General features: G+C 35.2%; 1 protein-coding gene, 1 long non-coding RNA gene and 1 pseudogene across 2 annotated transcripts; all 3 read right to left on the bottom strand.

Annotated features, from left to right (window-relative positions):
- Positions 1-2,138: 2,138 nt before the first annotated feature.
- LOC131632322 (uncharacterized) lies at positions 2,139-3,383 on the bottom strand. Its single transcript, XM_058903089.1, has one exon. The coding sequence runs from the start codon at positions 3,381-3,383 to the stop codon at positions 2,139-2,141; it is 1,245 nt and encodes a 414-aa protein (XP_058759072.1).
- Positions 3,384-20,083: 16,700 nt separating this feature from the next.
- Positions 20,084-20,471, bottom strand: LOC131632331 (uncharacterized). The gene is made up of 3 exons (XR_009292965.1): positions 20,434-20,471; positions 20,243-20,353; positions 20,084-20,166 (listed from the first exon to the last, which is right to left on the bottom strand). It is a non-coding gene; the product is annotated as an uncharacterized LOC131632331 (long non-coding RNA).
- Positions 20,472-20,478: 7 nt separating this feature from the next.
- On the bottom strand, positions 20,479-22,591 carry LOC131632321 (protein FAR1-RELATED SEQUENCE 5-like; annotated as a pseudogene).
- Positions 22,592-26,184: the final 3,593 nt, after the last annotated feature.

The raw sequence follows: 26,184 nt of genomic DNA, 5'->3' as shown, positions 1-26,184 counted from the left end.
TTCTTTTCAAATTGTGAAAGCTCTTCATTCATGGCTTGAATCCATGAATCATCTTGTATTGCATCATTTATATGCTTGGGTTCAATTTGAGACATCATTGCTAGGTTGTTGTTTTTGTCTTTGAAGAATTGTCTTGTACGTACTTGATCAGAGGTTTCACCAATAACTACATCATGAGGATGATGAGGTACAATTTTCCATCCTTTTGGAGGAGCTGGAAGTGATTCTTCCATAGTGTCTACGTGAATTTCTTTGTTGAGGATTTCCTCCTGTTCATCTAATTCATCATCAAGACTTTCAATGGTTGAAGGATCATTAGTTTCATTAAATATAACATGCATGCTTTCTTCCATACATTGATTTTTGAGATTTTAAATTCTATATCCTTTTGAAGTTTGAGAGTATCCAATAAATATTCCTTTGTCAGATTTAGAATCAAACTTTCCTAGATTATCTTTGTTATTTAAGATGAAACAATAACATCCAAAAACATGAAAATATGAAATATTAGGAGTTCTATTTTTCCATAAGTCATAGGGAATTTTGTTTAAAATTTTTCTAATGGTAACTCTGTTTATAATGTAACAAGATGTATTAACTGCCTCAGCCCAAAAATATTTTTCTACATTTGATTCATTTATCATAGTTCTAGCCATTTCTTGAAGACTTCTATTTTTTCTTTCTACCACACCATTTTGTTAAGGTGTCCTAGGACAAGAAAAATTATGAGAAATTCCATTTTCTTCAAAGAATTATTTAAAAAGAGAGTTTTAAAATTCTCCTCCGTGATCACTTCTTTACTGATATGATTTTAGAAATTTTTTCATTTTGGACTTTTGTGAAAAATTTTTTGAAAGCCTCAAAATAGTCATCTTTGTTTTTTAGGAATAGAACCCAAGTGAATATAGAGTAATCATCTACAATTACGAACCCATATATTTTTCCACTAAGACTTTAAGTTTTGACGGGGCCAAACAAGTCCACGTGAATGAGTTCCAAAGGTTTATTTGAAGACACAATATTTTTTTATTTGAAGCTACTTTTTGCATGCTTTCCTTTGATGCAAGCTTCACACACAGCATCTTTATTAAATTTTATTTTTGGAATGCCTCTTACTAGTTCAAGTTTTATCAGGTTTGAGATAGTTCTCATGTTGGTGTGGCCACAACGTTTGTGCCAAATCCATTTTTCATTTTCATGAGATACAAAGCAAGTTTCAGATGAAATTTCATCTAGGAAAAGAGTATATAGGTTCTTGTGTCTGGTTCCACAAAAGAGAGTTTCGTTTGTGAGAGGATGTTTCACGATGCATGTATTTTGTTTAAATATAACTTCATAACCATTATCACATAGTTGGCTTATACTTAACAAATTATGTTTTAATCCATCTACAAAATGAACATCTTTAATTACAGCAGAACCATTCTTACCAATGGTTCATATACCTTTTATTTTGGCCTTTTCATTGTTGCCAAATGTGACTGATCCTCCATCCTTATTTTCTAGAGATATGAAGCAGTCCTTATCTCCAGTCATGTGACGTGAGCAACCGCTGTCCAGGTACCAAACTTTTTTCTTTATTGAGAGAAAACATTCCTGTAGAAGATGTTAGCATTTTCTTAGGTACCCAGATTTGAGTGGGTCCTTTAGGGTTAGAATTATTTTTAGAAAGTACAACCTGTATGGATTTGGAAGCTGGTACAAATTTTATGGGTTTGGAGAGAGATTTATCTTTCCATGTAGGAAATATATTGTTTTGTTTTTTTAATGGTTTTATTTAAATGGTCCTTTAAAAAAGCATTTTGACTCCTCGTGATTTGTTTTCTTACAGTAGCAGCATTTTTTTATTTGTATTAAAGTGGTGTTTCCTGGGTCTGAATTTTTTATATGAGGTGTAAAAAATGTTTCATATATTCTTTTGTTTTTTGAGAATTTGAAACCTATCCCTGCTTTATCAAAAATACCTGATTGTGATCCCATTATGTTTTGAAATGTTTCAGTAGACCTAACAAATTTTGTAATATCCTGAGTTAGATTTTCTATCTTGTTTTCTAAAGTTTCTATTTTTGGAAGATTTGATTTTTCAATTAGTACTTTTTGTTTAAAGGAGAGAGAAGAGTGAGCATTGTATAGATTAGTTATTGTGATAGATTGTTTGTTAATGGTTTTTTTAAATCTTCCTTTTCTTTGATTAAGTTTGAAATTTGTTCTTTTTGAAAAAGACATTTTTGAGTTAAGAGGTTTGAATCCTCTAGCAGATTGTCAAACCTAAAATTCATTTCATGACAAGTATTATAGGAGATAAGAGGACTTACTTCGGATTCAGAGGTTGTCATAAGGCATATATTTGATTCTTCTTCGTCAGTGTGTGAGTTTGAGTTCTCAGAGACATCCCATGAAGCCATCATTGATTTCTTTTTGAATGGTGTACCTTTGACGAACCTTTTTTGTTGAGGACACTCAGTTTTGAAGTGTCCAACTTTGTGACATCCATAACATGTGATTTTGCTTTTATCTATCTCAGCCTTTTGGGGATCTCTTCGAAATGGTCGTTTGTTTTGTCCTCTTCGAAATACCAGTTGCTGAATGCGTTTAGATATGAGTGCTAAATCATCCCCATCTTCAGAAGGTGATTCATTTGACTCCTCAATTTTTATTTGAGTTTCTTTTGAGTTTTTAGCAGCCTTGAGAGCAATTGATTTTTCTTTCTTTTGTGGTTTATCTTCTAGAATGATACATTCATGAGCACAAAGAGAACCAACAAGTTCCTCAACTGGTAGATTTGTCAGATCTTTAGCTTGGTTTATAGCAGTGACCATTGGTCTCCATACTTTAGGAAGACATCTAAGTAATTTTCTTATTCTCTCATGAGGAGAGTAAGTTTTTCCAAGAGATCTTAATTCATTAATAATAATTGTAAACCAGGAGAACATTTTGTCTATGGTTTCATCTTCTTTCATTTCAAATGTTTCAAATTTTCTTACTCCCATATCTATACTTTCTTCTTTAACATGACTTGTTCCTTCATGGTGAATTTTGAGTTTGTCCCAGATCTCGTTGGCAGTGTTACATTCCTCAATTCTATCGTATTCTTCTCTGCTAAGAGCACATGATAAAATAAATTGAGCTTTTGAGTTAAAGAGTACCTGGTTTTTCTCTTCAGGGGTCCATGACGCTTGAGGTTTAGGGGCAGCAGGAGCAGCATCAGTTGGAGCAGTCATTGGAGTGAAGTTTCTTGTTTCAATGATGGACCACATATTTATATCTTCAGATAAGAGAAAGAGTCTCATTTTACCTTTCCAGAAGTAGTAGTCAATTCCATTGAAGAGTGGAGGTCTGTGGGATGATCCTCCTTCAGCAATGAAGTTTGTTTGTTCAACCATTCTTTGGGTTGTTGTGAACGTTTTACTCTAACACGGTTAAGTGCAGTTTTCAGAGCTCGAGATTTGATACCAATTGTTGGAAATAAATTTCACTAGAAAGGGGGGTTTGAATAGTAACCTCTTTAAAATTTTAGTTTAAGTGTGTGAGAAAGATATAAAGAAATATAGGACTGGTGAAGCAACTGGAAAAACTCATCAGAAAAACAATGAAGTCGCCATCAAGTGTTTATTTATCCCAAGAGAAAGGAAAGGAAAACATCGACTAAAACCTATAAACAAACAAACAAACAAACAAACAAAGCTCTACGACCTAGAGAAAAGGGTAAGGGAGTCGGTTACGCAAGGGGAAGGGATTAGCACCCCTCACGTCTGTCGTACTCGACGGGATCCACTCTTTTTAGTTTTAATCTATGGGTGTTAAGAGTCTAAAGCTTTAAAGCTAAATGCAATGCATGAAAAAAGAAAGAAAACAAAACACGGGGAAAAGAAGGAACATTCACAAAGTGTGCTCGTTCGGACCCCGCGATCCAATGCTTACGTATCCCTTAAAGGAATCAGAGCAGCCGTAGTTCGGCTCAAAAGTTTTTGTATGTTTTTGTGTTTTTTTAGGTGGACAGAGGTTGAGATCACATCCCAACGTTGCTCGACCTTTGGAGACTCACACGCCTAAGTATGGGAAGGACTTAACATATCCTTAAAAGAAAAAGAAAATTGGTTTGTGTTTTTTGATGTAGATAGAGGTGATCTAGAGCCCAATGCAGGGATGCCCACCTTTCTCCACTTTTTTAAGTTTAAACTTTTATTAGGTGTTTTGAAGTGTTTTATTGCTTGGTGTTTTTTATGGAATGTAGATAGTGGTGAATTAAATCCCAATGCAAGGATACTCACCCTTCTCCACTTATTTGATATTTATTAAGTGTTTTTAAAGGTTGAAAAGAAAAAGACGATATAAACTAAAAAGGAGACTAAAAATGTCCTAGAAGTTATCATGCTTGAATAAGATCCTAAGGTCTAATGACTTTGAAAAGTCAAGTCTTAAGGGAGCATGGCAAAAAATAGACAAACAAGGATAAACACAAGCAATCTCAAGATAAACAATGTGTATTCAAGATACACCAAGAGATACACAAGTAATAAAAAAGACAATGTAGAGATACACTCAAACAATGTCAAGAAACAACAAACACAAATCATCAAGAAGACATGCAAGGATACATACAAGCAATGTCAATAGACAATCAACACAAATCATCGAGAAGACATGCAAGGATACACACAAGCAATGTCAATAGACAATCAACACAAGTCATAAAGAAAACATGCAAGGATACACACAAGCAATATCAATAGACAATCAACACAAATCATCAAAAAGACATGCAAGGATAAACACAAGCAATCTCAAGATAAACAAAGTGTATTCAAGATACACCAAAAGATACACAAGTTATAAAAAAGACAATGTAGAGATACACTCAAACAATGTCAAGAAACAAATAAACACAAATCATCAAGAAGACATGCAAGGATACACACAAGCAATGTCAATAGACAATCAACACAAAAAAATAAGAAAAAGGTACACAATCCACATTAAATAAATCACATAAGGAAATACTTATCAATCAAACAATGGCTCATTGATCCCTCAAAAGATCTCACCTCACAACAAAATTAGTCAAAACAAGCTATCACTAATTAAGTAAGAAGCAAATAGCACCTAAATAGCCAACAAAAATGAAAAGCAAACAAGCATACACAAACAAGAAGTAAACACTTCAAGAAAATGAGATAACCATCTAAAAAGAAAAGAAATACTACTTAAACAAGTAGAGAAATCAAAGAAGTAACCACTTTTAAAAGATAAACATCTTAAAAGAAAACTCACTACTTAAACAAGTAAAAAAAAGGAAATGGTTTAAGAACCAATTTAGGTCAAGACTTGATAGGAGAATGTAACTTATAGAATAAGTTATCTCAATATCAACAAACTCAATCATGTGAGTAGTCATAAACCATACACAAGGTAAAAGAAAGAATAGAAGCTTAAAGCACAAGTTGTGATATCATACCATTAAGGAATCATGTATCAAAAGCTTAACAAAGCAAAATGTGACCTCTAAGGATCAAAATAAAACAAATGGGGTAGTAGCAAAGTCATCCCATATGCATCAATCATGGGACACCTCTAAAGAGAGGAATTAGTCCTTATGACACAAGACTAGCTAGTCAAAATATCCAAACAAGCTCCAAGAGAAGTAAACACTTCCAACAAAGGCTTAAAACAATACTTACTTAACCAAGCAAGCAACATAAACATGTGAAATTAGGTGACCACCTAAGCAAGCACAAAGTATAAGGAAAGATGGTTACCACACATCAAAACTAAAGCATACGCGAAAGGCGACACCAATCATAGTATCATCCAATCAAGTGGAATCATGCACTCAAGGTGAAATAAGAAAGTGAGATGAGAGAAATAAATGAAATTAAAATTCAAATACAAGAAATCGGATCACCAACTCCTAAGAGTTTCACCATAAACATAAACAAGTTCAAAGAAAGAAGTGAAGTCAAATGATTCTCAAGTCACCAAAGGACTATCATTGAACATATCATTCTCAATTTTAAATCCACACAAAGATATGAGAAGTAAAGACTTACTCACAATTAAAGAAAACTTACTTAACCAAACAATTATCATGATATTAGGTAAACACCTATACAAGCAATCAAGAATAGAAGAAGAGATGAAGATTAAACAATCGAACATCACAAAACAATTCCTACTTCGAGGACTTTCAAATCAAACAATGCCTATAACGATAGGACTTAGAATCAAACATTGCCTATAACAATAGGACTTAGAATCAAACATTGCCTATAACAATAGGACTTTAAAAACAATCACAAATTGCCTACTTAAAGTAGAACTTCAAAGTCAAACAATGCCTATAACAATAGGACTTATCATAAGATTCATACAAAATGCAACAACTCATATACATCGAACATATTGTTCGGCCAGCTATATGCTTCTAAACATTGCAATTCTAACATGATGCAAATTAAGGCTCAAGGAAGCGTACCTTCAAAGTGGAAAATAAATCCACTATACCTCTGAAAATCGCATGAGCGATAAGAAATCCAAGCCGAGAGGAATGAGAAATCCAAGTTAATGCGCAATAAGAAGTCCAAGCTAAGGAGTGCACATCGAGTCCTTAAGAGATAGTCCTCAAATCGATCCAATAGTCGCAAATGAACAGGTGAAGATCAAAAGAAATTGAAAAGGAATTAGTAACAAGATTAACCATAAAATAAGGATTAAAAAAAACTCAATTAAATTATAAAAGAGAAATCCTAAAGTCAATTCTAAATATCATGTATTTTTATCAACAAAAGATTAATGGACAAATAAAATTATTGACAAAAATTAGTGCAAAGGAAATAAAATAAAACACTATGCTGAGAGGGGGTGAGTTGCTGAAACTGGTGGTGTTGGAAAGTAGTTCGCAGACCCAAATTAGAGAGGCCCAAAACAGATTTATTGGCAAAGTAAAAAGGGGAGCCGCATGGGCCTGGCGGAGGTGTATGGAAGCAAAACGGATGGGAGGCCCAACTGGCTTTTTTTTGAATCCAAACGCTAAACAAATTAACACCAAACAAACTTTCAATTAATTTTAAATAACCCAAATTAATATTTTAACAAAACAGATTAAATAAAATGACTAACAAAAAAACACGAGCGGTGGATCTCTTCAAAACGGCAGCCCAATCTTCTAGTGAGCTCTGCTTTCTCTGGTCACGTATCTTCCTTTACACCTTCTCGGTCCTCGTCTCAAATCGTTTTGATCGCGATCTCTCTCTGCTTCAACGAGTTCGGTGCTCTTCCTTTACTTGGGTGAAATCGATTTGCATGTGGAAGTTTGTTGTTGAATGTTTTTTTGGAGATGATGCGTGAATCTCTGGATTTTAAATGATTTTGTTGAATCATTTGTGCAAAGATGATGATGTTGCAAAATCGGTGACGACGTTGAAGGTTGTTCACGATTTGAACGGTGATGATGAACATTGTGTTCTGAATCGATTTGAGGATGGTGTTGTGCGTGATGTTGAACGATGATGTTCTGAACCGATTTGAAACAGTGAGATCTTTCTGAGCTTTATCTTTCGTTCTTTAATCTCTCTTCTTCTTAACGATTCTGAAGGGTTTTGGTTTGGGAAAATGACGATGAAGTTATTTGGATTTCATGTTTGAACGTTGGGTTTATGTGTTTGAGTTTGTGGCTGTGTATTGTGATTGTTGTTGGATGAATATGAACAATGTATTTACAGTTTCTGGAAAGGTTTTTCGAAGATGATGATCGGAATTTTTTTAGGGTTTTTGGTTGTTGGCTCTGCGGCTGATGTTTGCCGAGAATGAACAGTGGTCTCTTCCCTTATTACATGTGCATTGAATGTTTTTATACTGACTGAATTAGGGTTTGTTGATGTTAGAAGGCCTTATGAAATTTGTATTTGGGCTTAACCGAGCTTCATTTTCTGAATTGTTTGAATTGTGATATTTGTAATGACTTTGTTGATTTACTGCAGTAACTTGTCTTTTTATCTCTACTGCGAACCAAACATTTTGCTTTTGTGATTTGTAGTAGAAATAAACCTTGGGCCAATGATTAATATTTGAATAATGTATGAGGCCTTGCAAACATGATTGAAATCAAACCCCTTGTTTCTGATTCCTTGCATAAAACCCTAATGATGAACTTTGTATCTTCTTCTTGAAAATTTCTTGTTCATGTTCATATATTGATTGCAATGTGCTAACTAATCCTCCTCTTGTTTTCATGTACACAACAACATTGATGGCATCGGTGAGGCGACAAGCCATAGCGCTTTTGGAAGCTTCAAGAGAATTTGGAGACCAAATAGAACTTAAACTTTATTTTGTAATTTGTGAATGTAATTTGAACATGAATTTGGACATTTGAATCTTCTTGTAATGAACTTGAAATTGAACGGCAATGTTTGAAACTTTCAATGAAATAAAATATGCACCACTTGAATTCCAAGAAGGAGACGATACACGTAGGTTTCACCAGAATAATACCCTAAGGGTCACGCGAAAGGTGACAAGAATCCAGAGATAACATCAGAACTTGAGGTAAACAACCACTACTGGAGATAAAGTCTACACGAGACGCCAGTAATCAACCAAAATAAACTTATGCTTCAATGCATGCTTGAATTATTTTACTTTTGGGGTAGATGCAATGCAGATGATGAATGAAAAGAGTGCTCTGTCGGGGAACGACAGAAGTATATAAGATGGTCTTCGGGGAGAAAAACTTTGAACCATCGATTCGCTGGAGAGAAACAACTTGCCTATAATGCACTGGTTGCAAAGTTGAAGAAAAATATTGCAAAAATAAATTGCAAATCCTGAGAGTACCCTCTTGAATTGGGATTCACCGGAGAAAGTGTCAAATACATTGACTGGAAAAGAAGAGAACCAAACTCTAACTTCTAAACCGTTATTCAACTTCATTGGGGGATGACCCAGTATCCATCACTAAGGATAAAGGGATCCACATCACTGGGGAAATAGGAAACACTTGTATAGAATTTCGTCGGAAGCTTCATTGGGGAATTTCAACAATCTGTGCACAGCACGTGACAGAAACTCCACTGGGGAAATACATTCGCTGTAGATAAGGAATAAATTGTACTAAAATCGGTCGACATCTCAAACCGGGAACAAACTATAACGATCCCTTCACTGGGAACCAAAAAGTTTTCTTGTACACAAGAGAAAACCAACCAACAAACTCCATGGGGAAGAAAACTTTTACAACATCCGTTACCAAAGAACGGGAACTTCTGAACCGAAGAAAGATCTGATACAAGCCATACTTCAAACTGGGGAATTAAGGATGTCGGAAGAATCGTTTTGACAGCTCAACAACTTGAGAGATGTCTCATGAACAAACTTTGTTTGAGGGAACACTTCTTGAAAAGTTATAATTGCGCCAATTTGGATGGGGGAGAATGATCTTTTTTTGAAAAGACCTCACTGGGGAATAAGGAAATTCTCAACCAAAACTCGGATGGGGATTGGGAAAGTTCTATCAATTGGGAATCGAATTCTGATTTCCGAAGAAACATTCTCAATAATAAGCACGCCAGTCAGGTAATAAGAATTCTCGACCAAGAACTCTCAATAATCAAACTATCAGACTTGCTAGGGAATAGGAATTCTTGACGAAGAACTTCCAAGAATCAAACCTTTTCAACATATCCTGTGCAGTGGGCGGATACGAAACAACAAAACCTTGCTGAGAAACAAACCAACTGTTCTAACAATGTCCCAAGTATAACATGACTACTTTGTTTACCAACCAAAGTGAAACCGAGAGGATGCCAATAACGATTGGACTTGATTGAAGGCACTAGTGACCACTAGCGTTCCAGTTACCACCGGTCTTGGAAGCGATGCCAATAACTATTGGACTTAAAGATTCTGATCTCTGTAGGGACTAATCATCTGATTTACCACTCACCATGGTTACAACCTTTGAGGAGGAATTGAAAGTCACACTGAATTTTGAAGAGATTTGCCAATGAAGATTGGACTTTACTACTGCGGATGACCATCCGATTTATCAATCATCCTTGGTTATAAATCATACTTCTCTCTAAGGAGAGATACCAATGAAGATTGGACTTTAAGTTCTGACCATGACTGAGGATGACGATCCTGATTTCCTGACGGTCTTTGAATTCACAATTTACTTAGCTCGCAAATGAGCTTAACCTGACCAACTCTTGACTGAGGGAAAAATACCACCGCATACTTTCTTGCCCCGGCCTCTAGGGACTTTGAAGAATTTTGTCGCGTAATGCCTTCCTGAGCCTTGTGCTATCATAGCAAACTTGCCCCAGTATCATGTGAACTTTGGAACGATGCCCCTTACTAACCAATGTGGGAAGTGACTTCAATGACATATGGGTAGCAGACCCTAATTATTCGACACCTTGAGAGATTCTTCAAATCTTGACATAACTGCCCCTGCTTGGCGAAACTTTGAAGAGATTTATCGACGTGATTGCCCAGATTGGCGGAATCTACAAACTTGACTCTTTTAAAGGTAAACTGCAGTGGGAAAACAACTTGCTCAATGCTCAACAGAGTCTCTAAAAATCATGCCCTTTAGAGTACTGTGACTGCAAATCACCTAACTACTTGCGCTCAACAGAGTCTATGGGGAACATGCCCAAAATATCATCAATTTTCTAAAAAGATCCAACTGGATATTGAAGTCTTTCTTTTTTACAAGATTAAATTATTCACTGATGTTCATTGTGTAAACTCTTTTGATGTTAAACAGTTGTTTTGCATACAGAAAATGTTTATTCTGAGAATGATAATTCTAATGCAACACTTATGTAAGTCTTGAAGTTTTTTGCAAAAAGACATTGGGACCTCTGTGAATGAACCACTTTTATAGTGCAAAATTGAAACATATATTGTGTGTGAATGATGAGACGAGCATATGATACCAACACAAATATTAGCACGCATCTTAGGAGTCAGTTAAACGCCATCTCCCTGTAGTATGCTTTCGAATTAATCCCTGCTTCAATTAGGACTTTTTCAGGGTTGTAATGTGGTCAGGTTCACGGGTTTTTTAGAAAAAAGATTTTAAGGCTCAAAATTATTTGGTGCCCACCCCTTCTTCATGATGTTCTCCAGTCCTAAATTCAACTAACTCGATACGAGCACAAATCTATCAAGATGATTTTTTGATGATTGAGGATTCCACAAGGTTTTTGGACACGGCAGTCACTCACCGTTGTTTTTGGTGTTTGATCACACGACTTTGTTCTTTTGCTGAGGATTCTTCATTCGTAATCCTTTTGCGCCTTTCAGGCTTTTCATTTATTTTATCACTTTTTCATTCCCTAACTTTTGCCTGGACAAATTCTTTTGAATTTTGATTTTGAAGTCCAGCGGGATGCCCTAATTTTTGCCTAAGTCACTTGTTTTTCAAGTTTTCGACTTAGCGGGCTTTCTTTTTTTTTTTTACTTTTTTTCATTCTCTTTGAACAAGTCGTGTAATCTTCAAGTCCTGTAATCTTGAGTCATTTTCAATTTTGTTGGAAGGTGATTGTGACTGCCTCATTCCTTGGTTGGTGAGGGATAACCATTGTAGTTTCTTGACTTTCTAGACCTCCTAATGTGAGAGAATAACCATTGTGGTTTTTAGATTTATTTTTCCGACCTCCTAATACGAGGGATAATGAGTGGTGATCCACTGGGTTTAAAACGAGGGTTTTTTCTGAACAAAAAGGAAACTCCTACTTCAAGGCTCAAAGGGGTTAACGAGGGTTTCACTCCCTTACATCTCCAGTGTTTAGGTATTTAAAACAATGCCTGTACATCCTCAGCAGGTTTACTCAAAAGCATACAAACCAAAGATTTTCACGTTTTTCATCTATCGTCATCCTCCCTCCAATTCTTTGCCTAAGCGAAAGACTTGGTCAAGTTGGTATAAATATGAAAATACATCATGAGTGATAACGAATGGATGAGTGATAACGAATGGATGAGTGATAACGAATGGATGAGTGATAACGAATGGATTACTTCAAGACAAGCATATTCATTGTATTAAGATTAACATTCAAAAATAAATAAATCTCTACATGTAGTCAATGTTTAAACAAACAACTGAAATACAAATGAAAATGCAGAAAAGGTACAAAAGATTGTTATCATAGAGGAGACTTGACTCCGTCTGGACTTGTTGCTTCAGAGCATGCATTATAGTCTTGATGTTCACTTGATCAAAGACAACGACAATTTCGGCTGTTTGATATGAAGATAGAGTCCTTTGAATCAAGTAGGTCTAGTGCCTTGTCTATGAATAACTGTCAATCTTCAACTGAATGGCCAGGTGCCCCAAAATAATAGTCACGTCAAGCATTGGTACCATAATCAGAAGGAAACTTTGCTGAAGTAATCAACATACAAATCTTAATCAAATGAAGCTCAAGCAAGCGTGGAAGCTACTGAGCATATGGCATGGGGATCAAACTGCTTCTCAGGCTTCTTTTGTCTTTGCGGAAAGAAAATACCTCTTTATTTCACTTGAGGGATAAAGCCTAATTGCATACGAGGAGCTTCAGAAACTCAAGGTTGTGGAGGAGATCCACGAAGCACTCCATGGCTTAAAGGAATTATCAAGGGTGAGGAGAAATAATAACTCCTTTTGCAGCAGCAGATGAACAATTGTATTCTCTTCTACATTGTTTTTAGAAATTCCATAACCAGGCTCATTAGAGTCTTCAACCGGTTGTTTTCCTCTCTTAGGAGTTCTTGACCACAAGTCAAAGCTTGCAAGTCTGCAATAAACAGCCCTATTTGAACCTTCATCTCATTCAATTCCCCACAGAGTTGCCCCATATCTGATCTCTTAACAATGGGAAGTCATGTCTTTAACTCTGAAGAGAATACCAAGTTTTAAAAAACTCCACCTCTGAACACCTGTTATGCATGAGATGTATGGAGTGCATGGTATGCCTGCAGAGACATGTTCAATCTTTACCAAGGAATCATCATGTTTTGATTTCTTTTAGCAAGAGAGAGGTGGAAAAGCTTGGCACAGGGCTCAAAGATACGATTCCTTGGTAATGAAAAGAACATGTATACTAAAATGAGATAACAATGCTTATGAATGCAAAGATATGGGATCAAGGCTCCATCACAAAGGATAACAACTCTACTATCTCTGACCTATCTGAATACTACAGAATCAAAAGCTGGCATGGCTTTAGAATACACAGAACCAAATATCATGGAGATCAACAACAACTTGGGATCAAGTCTCCCCAAAATACTAGATAATTGTTGAACTGTCTCTGAATAACCGGATGTCACAAGATCAATAACTAGCTGTCAACAGAGAAGTACCAAAGGACCAAAGAACCACGTACCAAAAGTCTGCAGCATGTACCTGTTTTAAAAATATTCCCACCCCACTCACAGGTAAATAACTGGCTCGGGTAAGGTCAAAGGTCCACAGACTACTAGCGGCTCGTGCGGACGTACTAATGTTGTAGCAGCATAATGTGCATGACAATAATATCCCACAACGGAACCTTCATCTGAGCGTGGCTCACATGACCGCACTAAAACGACCGGCACCTAAATAGCCGTCATGACTCCACTCTATCCTTAAGTTTCCTTGGTGACATCTCTGGCCGGGGTACGGGGCCTTTTACCTCATAGTAACAAACCCACCCATCAAAGAGACAGACAACAGCAGTACGATAATAATATATGGAAAGCAGTAAAATGCATGTACATATATATACAAGTAAAGCAATAAAGCAATAAACAAATAAACACCCAAGGAAAACAAAACAAAATAGAGCTAGGATCGACTCACTAAGTGCGGACTCGCAATAGGTCAACGTCCCTAGTAAAGTCGCCAACTGAAGCAACTGGAAAAACTCATCAGAAAAACAATGATGTCTCCATCGAGTGTTTATTTATCCCAAGAGAAGGGAAAGGAAAACATCGACTAAAACTTATAAACAAACAATCAAACAAACAAAGTTCTACGACCTAGAGAAAAGGGTAAGGGAGTCGGTTACGCAAGGGGAAGGGATTAGCACCCCTCACGTCTGTCGTACTCGACGGGGTCTACTCTTGTTAGTTGTAATCTATGGGTGTTAAGAGTCTAAAGCTTTAAATCTAAATGCAATGCATGACAAAAGAAAGAAAACAAAACACGGGGAAAAGAAGGAACATTCACAAAGTGTGCTCGTTCGGACCCCGCGATCCAATGCCTACGTGTCCCTTAAAGGAATCAGAGCAGCGGTAGTTCGGCTCAAAAGTTTTTGTATGTTTTCGTGTTTTTTTAGGTGGACAGAGGTTGAGATCACATCCCAACGTTGCTCGACCTTTGGAGACTCACACGCCTAAGTATGGGAAGGACTTAACATATCCTTAAAAGAAACAGAAAATTTGTTTGTGTTTTTTGATGTAGATAGAGGTGATCTAGAGCCCAATGCAGGGATGCTCACCTTTCTCCACTTATTTAATTTTTAACCTTTATTAGGTGTTTTGAAGTGTTTTATTTCTTGGTGTTTTTTATGGAATGTAGATAGTGGTGAATTAAATCCCAATGCAAGGATACTCACCCTTCTCCACTTATTTGATATTTATTAAGTGTTTTTAAAGGTTGAAAAGAAAAAGACGACCTAAACTAAAAGGGAGACTAAAAATGTCCTAGAAGTTATCATGCTTGGATAAGATCCTAAGGTCTAATGACTTTGAAAAGTAGAGTCCAAAGGGAGCATGGAAAAAAAATAGTGAAGCAAGGATAAACACAAGCAAACTCAAGATAAACAATGTGTATTCAAGATACACCAAGTGATACACAAATAAAAAAAAGACAATGTAGAGATACACTCAAATAATGTCAAGAAACAACAAACACAAATCATCAAGAAGACATGCAAGGATACACACAAGCAATGTCAATAGACATTCAACACAAATCATCGAGAAGACATGCAAGGATACAAACAAGAAATGTCAATAGACAATCAACACAAGTCATAAAGAAAACATGCAAGGATACACACAAGCAATGTCAATAGACAATCAACAAAAATCATCAAAAAGACATGCAAGGATAAACACAAGCAAACTCAAGATAAACAAAGTGTATTCAAGATACACCAAAAGATACACAATTAATAAAAAAGACATTGTAGAGATACACTCAAACAATGTCAAGAAACAAATAAACACAAATCATCAAGAAGACATGCAAGGATACACACAGGCAATGTCAATAGACAATCAACAGACAAAAAAAAAAGAAAAAGCCACACAAGCCACATTAAATAAATCACTTAAGGAAATACTTATCAATCAAACAATGGCTCATTGATCCCTCAAAAGATCTCACCTCACAACAAAATTAATCAAAACAAGCTATCACTAATTAAGTAAGAAGCAAATAGCATCTAAATGGCCAACAAAAATGAAAAGCAAACAAGCATACACAAACAAGAAGTGAACACTTCAAGAACATGAGATAACCATCTAAAAAGAAAAGAAATACTACTTAAACAAGTAGAGAACTCAAAGAAGTAACCACTTCTAAAAGATAAACATCTTAAAAGAAAACTCACTACATAAATAAGTAAAAAAAGGAAATGGTTTAAGAACCAATTTAGGTCAAGACTTGATAGGCGAATGTAACTTATAGAATAAGTTATCTCAATATCAACAAACTCAATCATGTGAGTAGTCATAGACCATACACAAGGTAAAAGAAAGAATAGAAGCTTAAAGCACAAGTTGTGATATCATACCATTAAGGAATCATGTATCAAAAGCTTAACAAAGCAAAATGTGACCTCTAAGGATCAAAATAAAACAATTGGGGCAGTAGCAAAGTCATCCCATATGCATCAATAATGGGACACCTCTAAAGAGAGGAATTAGTCCTTATGACACAAAACTAGCTAGTCAAAATATCCAAACAAGCTCCAAGAGAAGTAAACACTTCCAACAAAGCCTTAAAACAATACTTACTTAACCAAGCAAGCAACATAAACATGTGAAATTAGGTGACCACCTAAGCAAGCACAAAGTATAAGGAAAGATGGTTACCACACATCAAAACTAAAGCATACGCGAAAGGCGACACCAATCATAGTATCATCCAAAGGACTATCATTGAGCATATCATTCTTCATTTTAAATCCACACAAAGATATGAGAAGTAAAGACTTACTCACAATTAAAGAAAACTTACTTAACCAAACAAGTATCGTGATATTAGGTAAACACCTATACAAGCAATCAAGAATAGAAGAAGAGATGAAGATTAAACAATCGAACATCACAAAACAATGCCTACTTCGAGGACCTTCAAATCAAACAATGCCTATAACGATAGGACTTAGAATCAAACATTGCCTATAACAATAGGACTTAGAATCAAACATTGCCTATAACAATAGGACTTTAAAAATAATCACAAATTTGCTACTTAAAGTAGAACTTCAAAGTCAAACATTGCCTATAACAATAGGACTTATCATAAGATTAAAACCAAATGCAACAACTCATATACATCGAACATATTGTTCGGCCAGCTATATGCTTCTAAACATTGCAATTCTAACATGATGCAAATTAAGGCTCTAGGAAGCGTACCTTCAAAGTGGAAAATAAATCCACTATACCTCTGAAAATCGCATGAGCGATAAGAAATCCAAGATGAGAGGAATGAGAAATCCAAGTTAATACGCAATAAGAAGTCCAAGCTAAGGAGTGCACATCGAGTCCTCAAGAGATAGTCCTCAAATCGATCCAATAGTCGCAAATGAACAAGTAAAGATCAAAAGAAATTGAAAAGGAATTAGTAACAAGATTAACCATAAAATAAGGATTAAAAAAAAACTCAATTAAATTATAAAAGAGAAATCCTAAAATTAGTGGACAAGAAATCCAACAAAAGATTAATGGACAAATAAAATTATTGACAAAAATTAGTGCAAAAGAAATAAAATAAAACACTATGCTGAGATTGGGTGAGTTGCTGAAACTGGTGGTGTTGGAAAGTAGTTCGCAGGCCCAAATCAGAGAGGCCCAAAACAGATTTATTGGCAAAGTAAAAAGGGGAGCCGCATGGGCCTGGCGGAGGTGTATGGAAGCAAAACGGATGGGAGGCCCAACTGGCTTTTGTTTGAATCCAAACGCTAAACAAATTAACACCAAACAAACTTTCAATTAATTTTAAATAACCCAAATTAATATTTTAACAAAACAGATTAAATAAAATGATTAACAAAAAAACACGAGCGGTGGATCTCTTCAAAACGGCAGCCCAATCTTCTAGTGAGCTCTGCTTTCTCTGGTCACGTATCTTCCTTTACACCTTCTCGGTCCTCGTCTCAAATCGTTTTGATCGCGATCTCTCTCTGCTTCAACGAGTTCGGTGCTCTTCCTCTGCTTGGGTGAAATCGATTTGCATGTGGAAGTTTGTTGTTGAATGTTGTTTTGGAGATGATGCGTGAATCGTTGGATTTTAAATGATTTTGTTGAATCATTTGTGCGAAGATGATGATGTTGCAAAATCGGTGAGGATGTTGAAGGTTGTTCGCGATTAGAACGGTGTGTTGAAATATAAACTTGATTTGGGCCTAATTATTAGTGGTATTCTTGGGCTTAGTTATTTTGGGCTTAGATGATTTTGGGTAGTGTTTCTAGAGAATTCTTGTAGTGTTTGGAGTGTCTAGATATTTCTTATGGTTGTAATATTCTCTAGAATACTCTTTAGATATCTAGAGTTGAGAACTCTCTAGAATTAGTGAATCTAGAGTTCTCCTTAGAGTACTATAAATAGAGATGTAATCTCACACATTTGTATCAAGAAAAAATACAAAGTCTTCTCTTCCATAAAGAATTCTCGTACCTATCAAGTTTCTATTCAAGCCTCCAATATTTTTAAACACTTGTCCTACACACAAAAACAACCTTAATTCCAACACGGTGATGATGAACGTTGTGTTCTGAACCGATTTGAAGATGGTGTTGTGCGTGATGTTGAACGATGATGTTCTGAACCAATTTGAAACGGTGATATCTTTCTGAGCTTTATCTTTCGTTCATTAATCTCTCTTCTTCTTAACGATTCTGAAGGGTTTTGGTTTGGGAAAATGACGATGAAGTTATTTGGATTTCATGTTTGAACGTTGGGTTTCTGTGTTTGAATTTGTGGCTGTGTATTGTGATTGTTGTTGGATGAATATGAACAATGTATTTACAGTTTCCGGAAAGGTTTTTCGAAGATGATGATCAGAATTTTTTTAGGGTTTTTGGTTGTTGGCTCTGCGGCTGATGTTTGCCGAGAATGAACAGGGATCCGGCTTCAGTGACTTTCACGCGGGAAAGGCACCGTAACTTTAAGCTAATAGCTGCCATTGGATTAAATAAAGGGTTAAAAAAATTCCAAGTCACTTCTCTTTTTAATTTTAGAAACATAGAAATAATATATTTCAGTTTTATTTCTCCACAGCCTACAGTTTCTTTTCTCCACCGTTTTGGCCGCCGTCACAGCCTACCGTTCCTTTTCTCTACTGTTTTGGCCGCCATCACAGCCGTTGCCACCGTCGTACAAATTACTGTCACCTATTTCTTCTCTCTTCCTTCATACGTTATATTCCTCAGCTTTTAGCAAGGCTTTGTCAATCACGGTAAATCTCTTTGATTTTGTTTACAATTGATTCCGCCGTCGTTGTCGCCGTCCATAAATTGCTACCATTTATTTCCGTTCTCTTCTTTGCGCTGCTTTCTCACTTAGGTAAATCTCTATTACTTCGTTCATAATCGATTCCTCATCGACATCATCAAATTATAGGGTTTCTTTTGCACAATTTAATGTCTATATCTCATTACATAGAATCATTAGAAGTTGTTTTGTTTTTGTTATGGTTCTGGTTTTTCTTTGTATTTTCTATACAATTGATTCTAAACTGATTGTAACAAGTGATTTCAATTGATTTGTGTAGCAATTGATTCAAAATGTAACAAGGTACCAAATTGGTGTGGCTGCTGTAGCAAATTGTAATAAGGTAACAAGTTAGTGTGGCTGTTGCAACAAGTTGTAACAAGCTTTCAATTGATTTGAAGTTGTTACAAGCTTTTTCTTCTCTAGGTGTGGTTGCTGTAACAAATTGTGGTTGCTGTAACAAATTGAAAAGCATTCAATTGGTTCCAAGTTGTAACAAGTTAGTGTGGGTGCTGCAACAAGTTGTAAAGCTTTCAATTGGTTCCAAGTTGTTACAAGGCTGCTGCAACAATTCGTGTGGTTGCTGTAACAAATTGTAAAGCATTGAATTCCAAGTTGTTACAAGTTAGTGTGGCTGCTTTGACAAGTTTTAACAAGCTTTTTACCAAGATTGACAGCAAATACAAATGGATCAAGACAACTCTGCAGAATTAGTATAATAGGATTATAGAATAATAGAAAAATTGTAAATTAGTTGCAACACATGATGAACTTTTAGTACTGTTATTTTTGTATCTGTCATATACTATCCTTTTGTAACTTTTGTAACTTTCTTTTATGAATATAATGAAATGAGGAAACTTTCTTCCATATAATTTTCTTTGTAACATTATGCACACATTACATCATGATAAGTTCAAAAATATATCTAAAATATATCTATAATATATATATATATATATATATATATATATATATATATATTATCATGAATATAACATTTTCTACAACACTGTCATATAAGAGAATTCATGAATATATCTAATTCTGCTCCTATTGTCAAAATATATCAACATGCATTATCAAAATATATCCAATTTATGGATATAACTTTTTCTGCAACACTGTCATAACAGAATTTATCCAAATATATCCAACTTCAATAGTCAATACACACCAAACTTCAATACACACCAAAAGAGATCCAACTTCCTTTACATGACATTCATAACATTTCCAACTTCTATATACACCAAAATATACCAAAATAATATATATATATATATATATATATATATATATATATATATATATATATATATATATATATATATAGTACATGTACTAATTTACAAAAATATACCAAAATACAAACAGTACATGTACTAAAATACAAAAAATTCAACTTAATGATCTATTAACTTCGATCAGTGTAATCCTGCAACGTCTGTTTCGTCAAGTGGTGCCTACATTAAAAGAAAATTAACATCATGATAAGTTATATTTAAGGATAGTTATTTTTTCAAATGAAAGTTATATTACCATCAAAAAAGCTGTAAAATTAAATTGGTCATCTTGAGCTTGTTGAAGCTCATAAGTTGGAGGTGCCGAACATGATACTCCGTCGACCATATGACTTGTTAGTTCTTTATCCTAAAATGATTATAAAAACTTTAAAGTAATAATAATACATGTGAAATTAAAATAAACGATTTACACATCAAATTATATACCTGAGAGGCTTTACTACATGGTTGCCTTTTAGGTGCAGTTTTTTTTCCAATAGATTGCTTCTCAACCCAACCTTTATGCCGCTTTTGCGATTGTCCCTTTAAGCGAGTGCGTTTCTTGAATCCCTTTGGTAGCATAACATTAAAACTTGAAAATGTCGGGTTATCATGGCTATGATTGTCTTTGTCTTGTGATCGACGTTCATTTATTTTCTTATGCATGAGATCGACAGTGTCATCATTAATCTTGAGGTCTTCCTCTTCACATGATGCTGCCACCTTTATGAATTTTGAAACAACATGTCTGAATATTTGAGTCCTAGACAATTTTGGATCGACTTCAACATCTTTTCCCCTGGAATCTTGCACGATACCATAACGAGCTTGTCTTGTCAACCTCCTTAAAATATACTCATGAGGAATGCTCTTAACATCATTTGCTTCAAGTACTTTCAATGCATGTGAACAAAGTATGCCAAAGGTCTCAAATTTTCTACAACTACAAGTAATGGAAGTTGAAGCACGATCATATGACACCCTCCAATATCTTTCTGAATTTTCCATAGAAATGATATATTCACATAAAGTGTGAGACTCGTTTCTCTCTAATATCGACAAAGCTAAAAATTGCCTAAACTCGCTTTGAAACAATTCAAATACAGTGTGTGTGTGTGTATACGTTTCCAATTTGTATTAGAATTGGGCTCATCTCATATATTAACCTTGTAAGCTTATGTGAGGACTCATACTCACACCTTAATTCATTTCCTCTCTTCTCTTCAACAACTCGTTCAAAATGCTTAAAGAATTGTATGATATCCATATTTGGTTTCATACAAGATTTGAAGTGAGCATTCAAACTTTCACTGATTTGAGTACTTCTCATGCCAAGTGTTAATGTTTCCTTCATATAACATGAAGCCCATTTCCTTTTTATAGCATAAACTGATTTGATCCAATTATTTTCATGAACACTATAATCGTTGATCAAGTTGATCCAAGCTGTTTCAAAATCCGCTTCAATGTCAATATCATACATGCATTTTTTAAAATCTCTTAAAAAATAACTTCCTCCCTTCATCAAGTTTCCAAGGTGTTTAATCCCATTTTGCAATAAGTGCCAAGTGCATAAGCCATGGTGAGTCTCAGGCATCACTTCAGCAAGTGCTCTGGCCATTGCTTAATCTTGATCAGTGAATACAGTCTTTGGCTTCTTGTTGTTATGTGCTTGCAAGAATGTATCAAACAACCACTTAAATGACTCAATTGTCTCATCATACAATAATGCTGCACCAAAAATTATCGAACCTCTATAGTGGTTGAAGCCACAAAATAGTGCAAGGGGTCTATTCGCATGATTAGTACAATATGTAGTGTCCAAAGACACAACATCGCCAAAATGCCCGTAATCCAAAATCATATTCGCATCACACCAAAACACATTAGTAATTTGTTCTTCTATATCCATTTGATATGCATGAAAGAAAGACGGATTCTCTAATAATTGTCGTTGAAAATACTGTGAAAGAGATCCAACCTCGTCGTACTCCATACTTCTTTGCCTTCTTGCATTGATGTAATTTTTAACATCCACTCGTGTAAATCCAACATTAGCTCTATGCCCGGCATGTGTGCTCATAAGTTGAAATGTTGACTTCTGCCTTAATCCGGAGTCATCGGCTAAATCAATCTCATGTGCTTGTACTTCAGTTATTTTTCTATGACATGCAAGCATGTGTGTTGTCTCAGGAGATTGTAGAGAATGATTATGTTCCTCTACAAATTCACGAATGACCAATTTTCCGTTATTACATACAAGTGAAATTCTAGCTTTGCAATCAGTTCTAGTCTCAGCTCTGTGAGTGCTAACAAAAGCATCTATATTCTTTCTCTTTCGTAGTCCTTCCTTAGAACAAACAATCCTGCATGATGATATGGTGCCGTCTTTATTCTTGTTTGCGTAACGTTTTCTAACTCCAAAACCAACATGTGCACTATAAGAAAGCCAAAATTGACTTGCTTGTTCTATATCATCAAATTCCATACCAATCTTTGGCTTCCAATCATCATTTAAAGAAGTCATGTTTGATTACATTATCTAAATAAAACAACCTGAAAAATATTTTAAAAAATTAACATTAGTAAACATGATCATGTGATGGTGTTGTTTGCTAAAGTATTGTTTTTAAAAGTGATTTCAATCAATAAAATACTGTCACCATTTCAATAACACAAATCTATATATATACACAAGTAATATAAAACTTAGGGTTTGGATTGTGGTTGCATCAAACAAAACAAAAAATAAAGAAAGTTAGTCTAGTTTTATAAAGTGTTGTAGAGTAAACCCTTTATTCATTCTTCAGTATTTTGCCACCGAATAAAATTAATTTCTCATTGTAACAGTGTGTGTTATACATAATGTAGAGAGGGAAAAAAGTAGTGAGAACATAACTCGTATGAAGGCAGAGAGAAGAAATAGGTGGCTGCAAGTTGTACGATGGCGGCAACGGCGGTGACGGGAACAAAACGGTGGAGGAAAGAAACATTATACTGTGAAGAATAAAAACTAAAATAAAATAAAATTAGTGGTGAAACAGGTATATATTATTTGTATGTTTCTAAAATTAAAAAGAGAAGTGACTTGGAATTTTTTTAACCCTTTATTTAATCCAATGGCAGCTATTAGCTTAAAGTTACGGTGACTTTCCCGCGTGAAAGTCACTGAATTGGTTTGGGAAACGGTGATATCTTTCTGAGCTTTATCTTTAGTTCATTAATCTCTCTTCTTCTTAACGATTTTGAAGGGTTTTGGTTTGGGAAAATGACGATGAAGTTATTTGGATTTCATGTTTGAACGTTGGGTTTTTGTGTTTGAATTTGTGGCTGTGTATTGTGATTGTTGTTGGATGAATATGAACAATGTATTTACAGTTTCCGGAAAGGTTTTTCGAAGATGATGATCAGAATTTTTTTAGGGTTTTTAGTTGTTGGCTCTGCGGCTGATGTTTGCCGAGAATGAACAGTGGTCTCTTCCCTTGATATCTGTGCATTAAATGTTTTTATACTGATTGAATTAGGGTTTGCTGATGTTAGCAGGCCTTCTGAAATTTGTATTTGGGCTTAACCGAGCTTCATTTTCTAATTTGTTTGAATTGTGATATTTGTAATGACTTTGTTGATTTACTACAGTAACTTGTCTGTTTATCTCTACTGTGAACCAAACATTTTGATTTTGTGATTTGTAGTAGAAATAAACCTTGGGCCAATGATTAATCTTTGAATGATGTATGAGGCCTTGCAAACATGATTGAAATCAAACCCCTTGTTTCTGATTCCTTGCATAAAACCCTAATGATGAACTTTGTATCTTCTTCTTGAAAATTTCTTGTTTATGTTCATATATTGATTGCAATGTGCTAACTAATCCTCCTCTTATTTTCATGTACACAACAACATTGATGGCATCGGCGAGGCGACAAGCCATAGCGCTTTTGGAAGCTTCAAGAGAGAATTTGGAGACCAAATAGAACTTAAGCTTTATTTTGTAATTTGTGAATGTAATTTGAACATGAATTTGGACATTTGAATCTTCTTGTAATCAACTTGAAATTGAACGGCAATGTTTGAAACTTTCAATGAAATAAAATTTGCACCACTTGAATTCCAAGAAATCCCACACAAATGCTAAATAGATTATTCTTGAACTCAAATCCACTTTAAAGCTTAATGATCAGACTCAACCAGCTTTTAACGTCAAAGAAATGTCGAATCTACTTAATTCACCACTTTGAATTAAACTTGCATATCAACCCACAGATATTAGAATGAAAGATGCTTTGAGAAGTCCTTGAATAAGATCACACTCGAGACAAATAGAATCTTAACTTGAAGTCCAATTAATCCTCAATCAAATTAACAAACTCGAACACCATGGGTAAAGAAACCTGACTCTTTGATACGCATAGAGAAATAAACCTTAAACCTCTGGTTATCTTGACAAAATCCTTGAACAAAGAAATCTCAAATGATAAAGAGAGAGCAAAGTCTCAATGAATTGGCTCATACAAACCTTCAATGCCTCAATCAGTCAAAAACCCTAATTCAAGGTGATGCTTCAACATTTGATCCTTCAGGACAAAACTTCTCTTACCATAGATGTTGAATGCCCTTTCTCTATCTTGAGGAAAATCAGGAATACCATAATATCTTGATCCCATCCTTATGTATGAATGCACATGCTAATGAATGAGAAGTCTACAAGTGGTTGAAAATTGGGTGAGCAAATTTTGGGGTGCAACAACTGGTAATAAAGAACACACAAAGGTTTATACTGGTTCACCAAAAGGGTTAGTCCAGTCCTCACACACAGTGGGATTTTCTTATATCTTACACTTTTATCCTTTAAACGAGGGATAGAAATGTTATGCTTTACACAACCTCAAAAAGCTTTTACACACACTAAAGTATCACTTTAGAACTCTCTTTCTCTCTTGTTACAATCAAGATTTTATATCTCTTGAGGATATACAAAAGTATTTAATGGATGATTTGAAGATGATTCACTATTTGGCAGTGATAAGATTTCTTCCTCTTCTTGTGAATATGATAAGCTTTTTGACTTTGATTCAAAATGAGATTAAGCTTGAATGTCCAAAGTTGTTTTGTTCTTTGCAAGAGGTGCTAGTTATATAGAAGCTTGAAAGAATATGACCATTTGTACATGCAAGACAATAAAATATCTTTCTTAGCTGGATGTGTACTTTGAGGAGACCAGAAGACAATCCTTTGAGTAGATGAACAATCTGTCTTAGCTGGAAGTGTACTTTGAGGATTCAGAAGATAGTCCTTTGAGTGGATGATCATTATCTTTTGAAAGGATGCACGTTGGTTTATTTTGAGTGGACGGGATATGCTGTCATTTGAACTAAATGCTTTTGCCAATGTTTTGATAAGATCATGTTAAAGCTAAATCAAAATATATAAGATCTAACAATATGAGGACCTGCAAGAACACTTGTTAGAGGAGTTAGGATGATAACATGGTGTCCTTAAAACTCAGAAGTGTTTCAACAGTCCTCAAGCAACAAATCTTAAAAGTAGATGAAGGAAAATTCTGGTGTTTACGGGCTTTGGGCAAAGAGGGCTTCTAAGTTCGATTAAAGGTGTGTTTCCAGGCACTAGCTATCCGAACTAAGGGTATCGTAACAACACTAAACGCAAGAATGTGAGCATAAGCCTCATAAGTATGTAGACCGACCCCTAATATCCTACTATGCTAAGACTCTTTTTGGTACGAGGTCCTTTTTCATTCAGGTGAAATCAAATTAAGCCCGTTATCCGTATGTACTCATGGTATAGTGACCGGTTAGTGACTCTGATCTCAATTAACGGGGTTCTGGTACAATAGTTGGTGTAACCCCTTTTTATTTCACCCACATGAAGCTGTGGGGGATCGGACCGTCGTCCTCCCTACCAAGTCCAGCACCAGATACCTCTGGACCAACTACAACGGGCGTGCCTTTTATTATTTTTCTTTGTTTTTATTGATGCTTACAACAATCTCGAGTTAAGTAATCTTGTGAGGATCACCCAACTCATAGTTGCACACATATATATTTTTTACTTTTTTTAGGCAATGGAGATCATGCACTTATATTCATCGATCCTATCCTTAGAGCATGCTTAGGTCGGAGTCGACTGCTAAGATAAACTACTTAAGGACCTATATGTACAGTTTATTTACAGCCAAAG

The sequence above is a fragment of the Vicia villosa genome, unplaced genomic scaffold (genome assembly GCF_029867415.1).
Source record: "Vicia villosa cultivar HV-30 ecotype Madison, WI unplaced genomic scaffold, Vvil1.0 ctg.000927F_1_1, whole genome shotgun sequence".
NCBI lineage: Eukaryota > Viridiplantae > Streptophyta > Magnoliopsida > Fabales > Fabaceae > Vicia > Vicia villosa.
This window is presented reverse-complemented; position numbering and strand designations above follow the sequence as displayed.

Bases quoted from the DNA above. Each gene is read 5' to 3' on its own strand.
- LOC131632322 (XM_058903089.1), bottom strand. From the start codon at position 3,383: ATGGTTGAACAAACAAACTTCATTGCTGAAGGAGGATCATCCCACAGA.